This window comes from Carcharodon carcharias, chromosome 3 (genome assembly GCF_017639515.1).
Source record: "Carcharodon carcharias isolate sCarCar2 chromosome 3, sCarCar2.pri, whole genome shotgun sequence".
In the NCBI taxonomy this organism is placed as follows: domain Eukaryota; kingdom Metazoa; phylum Chordata; class Chondrichthyes; order Lamniformes; family Lamnidae; genus Carcharodon; species Carcharodon carcharias.
Window position 1 is genome coordinate 108,778,264 of NC_054469.1, and position 12,019 is coordinate 108,790,282.

The window sequence follows — 12,019 nt, forward strand, 5'->3', positions numbered from 1 at the left end:
ACCCTCATAATTCAACCCACTCATTCCAGGTATCAACCCATTTATTCAGCCAAGGTGGGAGATTATTTTTAAATGTATAACAATCATTTGCTCTGATGTTTTCTACAGTTAGATTTTATTGTACTATTTGTGATGGTACAACACGTTCAAATTAAGTTCCATGCTGACTAAAGCACAACCATATGGGGAGTAACTGTATGTCCCTTTAATTCATTTTTGTACATTTATTGGACACATTACAATCTCCCTTCCAACTCCTAATTTACAGCTATTTCTGGAATGCTTTTTGTGTCCTCTATAGTGAAGACAGAAGCAAAATATCTGCTCATTTCATCCATCATTTCCTTATCATCTACTATTAACTCCTCATTCTCACTCTCTAAAGGACCAACACTCACTTTAATTACTCTTTTCCTGTTTAAATACCTGCAGTGCCTCTTGCTGCCATTTACATTTCTAGTTAGCTTCCTCTCATACTCTAATTTTTTTCTCCTGATTAACCTTTTAGTCATTTTCTGTCACTCTTTATGTTCTGACAAATCATTTGACCTGCCACTCATCTTTGGCAGGGGTGGAAATCTAATTGGAGGGATTCAAACATGGAATTCCAGGAAAGTTCCAGAACATGGATTTGAGAGATGAAAACATGTTCAAGAACACAAGAAATAGGAGGAGTAGAACATATGGTTCATCGAGCCTGCTCTGCCATTCAATACGATCATTGCTGATTCAGTGCTTTAACTTCATCTCTCTGCCTGTTCCCCACATCCCTTAATTCATTGGACCTCAACAATCTGTCTATCCCAGCCTTAAATGCATTCAATAATGGAACAGTTACAACTCTCTGGGATAGACAATTCCAAAGATTTACAACCCTTTATTGAAGCATCATATCCCTAAAACGTGAAAGAGATAATAAACTATTTAAATCAAACCTTACTTTTTTTTTGCTTATTTAAAAAGTGGACTTTATTGAGCCAAAAGATAATTGCTACAGGTCACATGATTCACAGGTTGGCTAAAGTTTCTGGAAATTTCCAATAGCAGTTACAGGGCAGAAACTCAACCCTCAACCTTGTGGAATCTCACAACTTGCGTTGTGGCAAACGTTGGCAAACAAGCCATCAGTCACTTGTCTTATGTATTTGTATGCTGCTGACTGCGAGACTCTGGAAATATCTGTCAGAGCTCTGGAAGAAGCCCGAGATAGGAAAGTCAAGGGCAATAGTGATGTTGACAGCCTGACCACTAGGTCCAGTTGGCAATAGATCTTTAAAGAGGCATATCACGAAACATCATAGGATTACCCAGGCTTGGACAAGTTGCGGATGTAAATTTTAAAAGTGTCTGCAGTTAAAAAAAAGACTAGAATGAAGATGGCATTTTGGCCAGACCAATACACCCATAACACTTTCTTGCAGCAGACTTGCCACCACATAGCATGATGCCCCGAGCCTCCTGCAATACTGGTGTCCAGACATGGTGAGGAAGCTTATCTTCCTTGTTTTGATACCCTTTGTGCTAGGTTTGGCTTCCGACGAGCTGTGCCTCTCTGCTGATCCCTGCTCTCCTTTTGTTACTGCAGCTCCCGATGCTCCTGCTAATCAACCTGGTCCTCATCTGAGGCCAAATTAACACAGTGCAAGCAGCATCCATGCTAATCTGATAGATCAGAATCCCAAACTGCAGGTCAGAAATCTGAACTTCCAAAGTAAAGATGATACCTCCAAAGGGGAAGTGCTGGAGTGGTATTGTCACTGGATTAGTGTTCCAGAGACCCAGAGTAATGCTCTGAGGACCCAGGTTCAATTTCCACTGCAGCAAATGGTAAAATTTGAATTCAATACAAATCTTGAATTATCAGTATGGTGGTGACCACGAAACATTACCAATTGTTGTAAAAAAACCCATCTGGTTCACTAATATCCTTTAGGGAAGGAAATCTGCTGCTCTTACCTCGTCTGGCCTACATGTGACTCCAGACCCTCGGCCTTCCGAACAAGGGCAATTAGGGATGGGCAATAAATGCTGGCCTAGCCAGTTATGCCTACATCCCATGAACGAATATATAAAAAAAAATTGTTGAAGAAACCTCCAACATCTGTAATGTAACCTCTCAGCACAAGTTCTGTGAAGAAACCCACTCCCACAAGCAGGTAAGAAAACAGCATATTTCCCTGACATGGCTTCAGCCCCTGAATTATTGCTGTGGTACTTGCTTCACTGCTAAGTTCCAGGAAACCTGTGGAATGATAGTTAAAGTTACAAACCAATATCAATATTACTCTAATTGAGTGATTAACAGGTGTTAAGTGATGGGCTGAATGGCCTCTTTCTGTACTGTAACTTTTCTATGTTTCTATGTTAAGTGAAAATCTGCCCCTCTGGAGGCAGCTGCTCACAGACAGGCTAACACACTGCTATAGATGGGTTGGAGCAGGCTTCCTGGGCATTGTCAATTTCGTTAGTTTTAACCACCCTGCACACCCCCCCCACCCCCCCCCCCCCCCCAACCACGAACCTGCTCAAAACCCCATATGCTTCAAAATCTAGCCCGGTGTGTCAGATGTCTGGATAGATCAAAGATCCAATTGAGTGCAACAAACTTCAGTAGAGTGATGGGCAGCTGCTTATTAAAGATCCATTTAGGTTAGTTCTGAAGAATATTTTCATCCAAATTACTAAGTAAAGCGATCCAAATTTACTTTATGTGACAATGCCCTCTTTATTTTCTATCATTATTGCCCATGCTTTGCTGTGCTGCTAGTTTAATCTGTACAATCATAGTCATTTTCAGCATAGAACATGAATCAAGTACAATCAATTAATTTTCCTATTTTCATGTCATGTGAGTGATTTCCAGATGTATTAACATGGTGTTTCCCCAGCTGTTGGCGTTTGATGCCTACTCACGCAATCTGCTACTTCTGAGAATATTGAAGCCAGGTCAGAAAGTCCCTTTTAGATTTGAGTTCAGTGGTCTGTGCATTCTTGAAAGATAATCCCATTGTGCTTAGACTCCATGATGCTGAGGAATCCACTGCAGATACCTCAGGAGTTGCCATGTGTTCAATAGTAAAATGAATTACAGACAATCACTGGCCCATCAGTGCATAGACCGAGCTCTAAGTTCTTGCCAGATCTTGCAGGCTGTTTAGTTTTGACGACAGGTAACTGACATGGGTAATTCTATTCAGGCAAAAGCCTCTTTTAATATTGAGATTATGGTTTTTTGGATGCGGCATTAAACCAGAGCTGAGTCTGCCTGTTCATTTTAACATTAAAGATCCCATGGCATAATTCAAAAAGCAGCATGAAGTTCTCCCAGTGCCTTAGTCAACATTCATCACTCAACCAACACAATCTGTTAAGTGATTGGATCATTGTATCTCATTTCTGTTTATGGGCCATTGCTGTGCATGCATTGGCTGCAGCATTGACCTCAAAACAACAGTGACTACTCTTCAAAAGTGATTCATTGGCTGCAAAGTGTTTCATGAATGCCTTGAGCATATGGAAGTTGCTGCATAAATGCAAGTTCTTTCCTCCAATAGCAGGTCTTGTGAGTTCAGAATCCTTATGTGCTGCAACAGAGGCAGATATTGTGGTGGCACTCCAGGTAATAGATACCTGCTCTTCAACAGCCACTACCCATGTCCTACAACTCGCTTAATGCTATCTAGTCAAGTTCAATAACTCCAGCTATTGTTGTGCGAGCAACTGTGCTCATGGTTGAGAAAGGTGGTGCAAGTGAGGAGGGCTTGCTTGGTGACACTGGCAATAATGTCACTCCATTCAACAAACATTTATCAAAAAAGTTGTATTAAAGAATCCCTTTCAAATCTTGTGTTGCAATATGTTATGCGGGTCTTTATCGAGGTATGCCTGTGTGTTAGTGACTGGATGGGGCAAGAAAGAACAAAAATATAATGCACAAAGCCTAAATTTGTGGGAGGCCTCTGGCTCCGCAGTCCAATACTTTCCTTAACTTATACTCTGTAAGGTCCATATGAAGTGGCCTTCTCACCAAGAGTCAAGGGCTTTTGGTACCTGTGGCCTCCTTCAGTTCTATTATGTGTCATCTTGCCCTACAAGCAGATAAGTAGGCTTGAGATTTTGCAGTTTAAATATAACAAACATACAACTGGCTGCACAACAGCCCCTACAGTCCAACACTAATGAATATGCAACCTTTTATTGCTAGTTTGTCATACAAGGATTCTTCGTGTGAAGGATCTTTAAAATTGTTAAAGTTAGTCAGTTTGATTTGTAAAGTTACTCAATTAACTTCTCCCATGCTGCAGAATGACCTTTCATAGCAAGCATTCAGCACCCTATTTCTCTCATGGCAGTAAAACATAGGATTAGCTTTTATTAATAGTTATAAGGGTTCAGTATAAAATTAAATGCAGTTCAATAGTATGCATGGCAAGTAATTGTTCATTCAAAGTGACTTCATCTTTATCTGAGCTGTTTTGTTTTTAATCCGACCATCTTGTTCATCATATCTATCTGGATCTGCCAGATTCTGGAATCTAAATTTACCCCTTTGGCTACTTTTTCTCAAGTCCATTCCATGGGCATTTCTGGGAAAGAGGCCTATCAGCGCCATTCAGTAGTGCCACTTTGTCTTTTTTCCTGTATCAACAATTCTATGCCTAATTGGCAAAATGGCTCTTATGAGCCTTAGTTGCTTAAGATTAAGGGCTATATCACTGAGTGAATCCCAGGCCTGCTCTTCCCTTTACAAATGAAGGGGTTTAAATACTGCCTTTTTAAAGATAATTGTTGCTTTGCCTACCATTATTTCCACTATTTCATTGTTGAGCCCAGCATGTGGGTTTTATAGCACACAATTGACTCTTCATGCTAAAATCAACAATATTGAAGTTAATGAGCAGCAGCTAATTCATGCAGAAATTTTTATTAACCCTCGGGTAGTGAATTGGTCGTGATCTTTAGGCCACCATCTCACTGGATTGTTTACTTTATTCACCCTGGAAGCAAGAAAAGGGACATTACCAGGGGTTAACCGATGGGGACACTTGTTATGCAACAGAGCCTTTAGGAAATAACTTAATATTGATGGTACCTTAATGAGAAAGCATGTGAAGAGAATACTGATAACTCAGAATTTACCAAACAGGAAAAATATCCATGGGCAGCCTTTTTCCCCCATCGGGGGGGGGGGTGTTATGCGGGAGCAGGTGTGGGCGGGCAGGTTCCCGATCGGCATCACGCTGCCATTTTATGTGGATGGGCCAATTAAGGCCTGCCCAGCATAACGTCCACTCGGATCCCTGTGCAGTGGGGGTGGGGGGTGGGGGGGAATTACCTGAACTAGGAGTACGCTCTTTCGTGTGCAAAGTGCCACCTCAGGGAGTTCGGTTGAAGTCATAAAACTTTTTTAAAGGTTAGAAAAAAATTTCCTGACATGTCCCCTCATGTGACACTATCACATGAGCTGGGACATGTCCATTACTTTTATTTAAAAATATTCTGAAAATTTTAAATCCCTCATGAAACCTCATCCTGCCAATGGATGGGGTTTCATGCTTTTTCGGAAGGCCACCTGGGCTCTTCGCCTGCTCGCCAACCTTAAGATTGGACGGGCAGGTCCATTAATCATTTCAATTACTTTTTTAATGGCCTTAATAGACTGTTGACAGGTTGGAGGGTGCACAGCTGACTCAGCTGTGCACTCGCTGAACTTAAAGTCTAAAAGATGAGGGGAGACGTCGGGACACACGCCCAATGTCACCCCATGTCATTTTACTTGTCAGCAAGCAAGCCCCGCCCCTGCTCGCCAACTGGAAAAAGCTGCTCCATGTCTTCCCATATCAATGATACCAATGCTTCTTGCAGGGTAAGGGAGAATGTATCTCATTTTCTACTTTTTTGCTTCATACCATCCCCCACCCTTTACATTTTCCTCATTGGGAGGGAGGAGATACTTTCAGACATTTCTAGATAAGCAGATTTTATACCTGGCCTTCCAATTTTCTACCCCAGTAGGAAAGTGCTTGTTCATGGCAGAGTTGTTGTTTGAAGCTAAGTATGTGGCAAATGGACAATGCAAAGAAATTCATCTGTAGCAATCAAAAGACGCTGGAAAAATTGTCCTAGTGAGGCCAGGAGAAGGGATCACCGAATGGGCCTCGCTGTTGAAAGTCAGTTCCAGAGTTCTCAGAGGACTGAGGGAGAGGACCTTCAACATTGTTGGACTTCACAACTCACAGAACCGAGGAGATATGAACCCAGTGGAAGCTGGGAGCAACTATGGATTGTTCCCTAAAAAGCGTCCTGTAACATGTATAATATACCAGTGCGATGTGGGGTTTTTCAGTCATGTTAAGAAATTAGTAAGGGTTATTGTTTCTGTAGTTTACTTTATTAGTAATCTACTAAGTAATATTTAGTCAATGTTGGTTTTAGTTTGTTTGTTACTTAAAACTTGAAATTTTGTTGTGCAATTCCATTAAGTTGGCCACTGGGAATTCAAATCTCATGCTTAAAGTTACCAGTCTCTGTGGAAATCATAACACACAGGAAACTGCTTCTACAATATGTCTTATTGTTACAAAGCCATGCTTTCCCTACAGAAAAGATATGATTCAAAACTGAAAATAGACAGCAAATTTTCAACTTAAGATCCTTAGCACCAATTTGAAGAGTCTGCGGATGAAACAATCATTGATGTTCTACTCCAGATAGCCAGCTGGTGATAAATTTTCAGCCCAGTCTTTACACACTTACACATTTTTATTTACAGACACACATTACAAATATGCATCTCTTACACCAACACAGTTTCAGTCTGCTCCTATACGTAGGGTGCCATGTGAATCCACAATTAATGCACACCTTAATGCAATTGAATGCTAAATGACTATAAAATAAACACCTGAAAATGCTACTATTTTTATCCCTGTAAGTTATATCTCCAGTCTACTTACATTACTCAAGATTATACACTCCTCACTGAGAGGATTGTGCACAGGCTGCAGGAAGGTTCAAGCACAATTTGAGCTGCCTTATCTCTGATTACATCCCATTCCTATGGGAGGCTTTCCACTCTAAATGGAATTGGTTGAGATTAGCAACTCATTCCTGTGCTATAAACCAAGGCAAACCACATCTTACCCAATCCAACTCAACACAACAATATATTGGGCTCTTTGGTATTTGTTGTCCATCTATTTTCCCAGCTTAGTTATTTCCCTTAACACTCCACTTCCTTCTTCAATCAAGAAATGTAAGGTTTGGATTATATAAAACTCTTTTTTCCACAACCATATTCAATCTACCTTATTGTAAGCTATCCCTTCCTTTAATCATGAGGGAAAGATTTACATAATGGTTATGAAGTAAAAATCAAAAACATTTCTACATCCTCATTTCCAGTCTTCAACCCTAACCTACCACCCCCTGGATTATCATTGGGTTACTGGTTGGCTTACAGTAAACTAACAAACAATAGGTGGAATCTTCTGAGGACTGGCAATCACCGTCGGATTGCCACTCCGCTCTTTTTTATTTACCCTGCCCCGGAGCTCCTCGTTTCTCACCCAGTTCATCCTGAACTGAGTCACTGGAGAAGAGTGGAGTGTACCCACTCCTGGAGTCCTTCCCCTGTAATGGAGCGTCAGGGAAGTCAAGCCACACCCCCTTTTTGCAGCACTAGCTGCCGTATACCGGAAATGTAAATGTCCCTTTTTTTAAACTTGACTTTGACAAGCTGGGGGGAGAAGATGAATGTGTAAGATAAGTGGGTGAGGGGATTGAGAGGGTGATGCCAGGATGGTTGAGGGATGGCTGGGGTATCATCAGGGTGGAAAGGTGGGGAGTTTGAGGAGGTAGTCGGGGAAATAGGGGGGCTAGTCAGCTGTTGGGGGGTTTTAGGTTGGTTGGTTTAGGGGGATAGTCAGGGGGTTGGTCAGGTGGTGTGGGGTAGTTGATGTGGGACGGTTGTCCGGCAGTTGGGCGGGTAGTTGGTTGGAGAGTAGCTGGGTGGCTGGGGAGGTAGTAGAGGGGATAGTAAGTGGTGGTGGGCAGTCAGGTGGTCGGGAGGGTTGTTGGGGGGTGGAGTTGTAGTCGAGGATGGGGGTGTAATCGTAGGGTCGGGTTGTTTAGTCAGGGGGTTGGGAGTTAGTGGGCTTGTGGTGGGGTAGTCAGGGGTCAGGAGCATTAATCGGGGTGGGGTTGGTCAGGGGTTCAGGAATGTACTCGGGGGTCATGAGGGTAGTCAGTGGGTGCAGTGTGGAATCAGGGTGTCCCTGATATTGTTACCCAAGGAGTTAGAACTGATTTTAATCCTTTTAACTTTTCCTGGGTAACTATTCTGCCAAGTGAGTTGGAGCCATCCAAAGTCTCCTACTTTAAATCAGGGTTTCAAAGGGTTCCAAACACAAGGGAATTCACCAACAGACGTTGAAACTTCCCAGTCAATTCCCGTGTAGTCAGTGCATGGGGACTCCCAAAGGGTCTCCCAGTGCACCACTGCGGTACCTCTGGGGAACGACCATTCGGAGAGCAGATGATCAGGGTCAGTGCATCTCCCTGGCTATTTTCATTGTCTATAAAATGGAATACTCTATGATGCTTGGATTTTAATTATTTTCAGTGGGAACCTATAACCATTTATTTGCTTGGCTTGTTTGCCACTCCAACTAAGAGTGGGTTGAGGTGCATATCTATGAAACACAACTAGCAGTAAGAATTTAATGCAAAAATAAGAAGCATAGATGGACAAAGATAAAATCTCTTCCATCCAATTTGGATGATAATGTTTCAGTGTAAGCATGCTGCATTGTTAATAACAAGATTTCTTTATAGATAGGCATTGCACGACTTACCAAAGTAAGTGCCACTGATAACATGAAACTGCGCACAAGTAGCTTTGTCATAGTTGATTCTCCAGGCTTGGTGCCAATCACTAGGAAAACCTGCAAATATGATAAAATGAAAGATGAACACATAGAATTACATAGAATATACAGCACAGAAACAGGTCATTTAACTCAACTGGTTCATGCCGGCATTTACACTCCACTAGAACATCTTCCCACTTTTCCTCACCTAACTGTATTAGCTTAACCCTGTATCAGCATACCAGACTGATTCCTGGGATGGCAGGATTGTCATATGAGAAGAGATTGGGTCAACTAGGCCTGTATTCACTGGAGTTTAGAAGAATGAACAGGGGATCTCATTAAAACGTTTAAAATCCTGAGAGAGCTGGAGGGACTGGATGGAGCGATGATGTTTCCTCAGGCCAGGGGGGTCTAGAACAAGGGGCAGTCTCAAGGTATGGGGTAGACAATTTAGGACTGAGATGAAGAGAAACGTCTTCACTCAGAGCGTGGTGAACTTCTGGAATTCTCTACCACAGAAGGCCGTGGAGGCTGAATATATTTAAGATTTCTAGACTCTATAGGCATCAAGGGAGGTGGGGAGAGCACAGGAGTATGGCATTGGGATAAAGGATCAGCCACAATCATATCGAATGGTGCAGCAGGCTCGAAGGGCCAAATTACCTACTCCTGTTCCTGTTTTCTATATTCTATATTTCTATATTTTCCATTCCCTTCTCCATTATGTGCTTATCTAGCTTCCCCTTAAATGCATCTATGATATTCGTTTCAATTATGCCCTGTGGTAACGCATTCCATGTTCTCACCACTTTTTGGGTAAGGAAGATTCTCCTGAATTCCCTATTTGATTTCGTGGCTACTATCTTATATTGATGGTCCCTGAGGATGTCATGTGGCTCATGGGGTATTACCTCTGCTTGTGAAACAGGAGCTCTAGGTTCAAGACACACTCCAGGACTTGGCCAAGGAAGGAGCATCCATAACATAGGCAGGCAAGTTGATAATCAATTTGCTAATTGTTCCAACATGCCCTTACTCAACAGTCAGTGGGGGAGATTCCTGGTCAGCCATCAATGACAACATGTCTTGTCAGTATATGGCAGAAATCCCTTATGAGGAGACCTATATCCTACACCAGATGAAAACAGCCGAAGAAGTAGTTGTTTTGCTCTTGCCCACAAAGGCCGCTGTTAGTTCACCTCTCAATCTTTTGATTTCGAAGAAAAAGATTCCCAAGCTGTTTTCTTTGACAGGTGGATATAACCTTGCAGTTTTGGTATCATCCTCATAAACCTTTTTTGCACCCTCTCCAGTTCCTCTATATCCTCTAATAATATGTCAACCATAACTGCACACTGTGGTCTAAGGTCGATGTTTGGTTTAACTTCTCTGTCTTTCAATTCTAGCCCTTTTGAAATAAACCCCTTCACGTAGTTCCCTTTGTGGTACAGAACTTAAGCAGTCTTTCCCGATATGCATGAACTCTTGGTTCTGGTAACAATCTGGTAAATCTTTTTTTGCATCTTCTCCAATGGCTTTTTGTGATATGGAAACCAGAACCATACATAGCATTGTGATCTAAATAAGGTTCAATATAATTTTAACTTCTCTCCATTTCAGTTCTATCCTTCCGGAAATAAATCTTAGTTCTTTGTGTGCTTTTGTTATGGCCTTATTAACCGGTATCGCTACTTTTAGTGATTTGTGCATCTGTACACCAGTTCCCTTTGATTAACCAGCTTATTTACACTCTTATTTTCCAAGGAGCATGTAGTCTCCTAATTCTTCCTAATGAAATGCGCTGCCTTATGCTTATCTATATTGACATTCATTTACCAATTGTATGACTATTTTACAAGTTTATTCCTTGTATTTTGTTGCAGCCCTCATTATTAACTATACACCCCAATTTGTTGTCGTCCATTAATTTTGGAGTTGGTCTTCCAATTCCTAAGTCCAAATAATTTACATAAATGGCAAACAAGGCTAGCTCTGGCACTGATGCTTGCAAAAAACCCCTTCCCACCTTTCACCAGTCTGAATAGCTACCCTTAACCCCTACTTTCTAAAGTCACTTGCTGTCTAGCCTGCTACTTGTTCCTGACTCCACATATTCTGACTATTCCATATTATTGATCTTATTTGCACCAATTGATATACCATTATTCAGCCAACTTTCAAGAAAAGACAAAATGCTTTTATTGAGAAAGAGAGACCATATTCAATCACATTAAAAATCTGCATCACTTCAATAAAGAAACTTTGATCACATTAAAGAAATGGGAGCAGTGAGGAAAATTTAATTCTTTACAAACAGATTTTCAATTTCATTACACAAAACACACAGAGGAAACCTTCCTCCTCCCCATTAAATACAAAATGGTCTATTGCATCATTTGTTATCAATTTCTTTTTGGAACAGATACCACTATAAACCATGGAGACTTATAATACTATTCAAAGGTTTTCAACCTTCTGCCCCTGAGTTCTGGCAATCTGGCTGTCGAATCCTATTTGTACTTCTTTCATAGTTGTTGATTTGTGGTCTTGCAGCCTTGCCAAGTGCTGTTTTTAGTACTACTGCCCAACTGGTAGACAAATGCTTTACTGGAACACCAAAATCAGTTGGTATCAGATATTTGAGATAAATGCAAATTATTGGGAACATTGATTTAAAAGCCAGCTGCAGGACATGCATCAATGATAAAGGCTAAACTGCCCAATGGCTCAGTCAATTTACTCCTCAAGTAACTATAAATAATGCAAACAATGAAGGTGCCAGATTTGATTTGCTGGTCTGTGGTTAGTCTCAGCAATAGGATAATACAATTGACAACAACATTTGTGAACAGAGGCAAAAATCAGCTGGTCTTTCTGCTCCTGATCACTATCCCATGACATTTGTATGGATGTTTGGAAGGGAAGGTAATCAGAGGCACTAATTGCCAGGTTTGCACATGAATAATGGACACTTGGGCAAGGTTTTATCGAGTGATTGGCATTCACAGATCTGCATCTCATCAAGGAGATAACACATTAACTAGCATCATTTTTAAAAACCAAATATTATTGTCTACTGATGATAGAATAATTCTTGATAAAGTAACTTTTTTAATTGCGAAATCATAGTCCCATGAATTTTCCTT

At 41.2% G+C, this 12,019-nt stretch overlaps 1 protein-coding gene across 1 annotated transcript in view; it reads right to left on the reverse strand.

Annotated features, from left to right (window-relative positions):
• The window catches only part of calcr (calcitonin receptor), a 403,965-nt gene that overhangs the window by 264,190 nt on the left and 127,756 nt on the right, over positions 1-12,019 (reverse strand). Inside the window, exon 2 of the mRNA XM_041184474.1 lies at positions 8,856-8,945. Within this exon, the coding sequence (XP_041040408.1) occupies positions 8,856-8,906 (51 nt within the window). The 5' untranslated portion in view covers positions 8,907-8,945. The remainder of the gene's footprint in view (positions 1-8,855; positions 8,946-12,019) is intronic.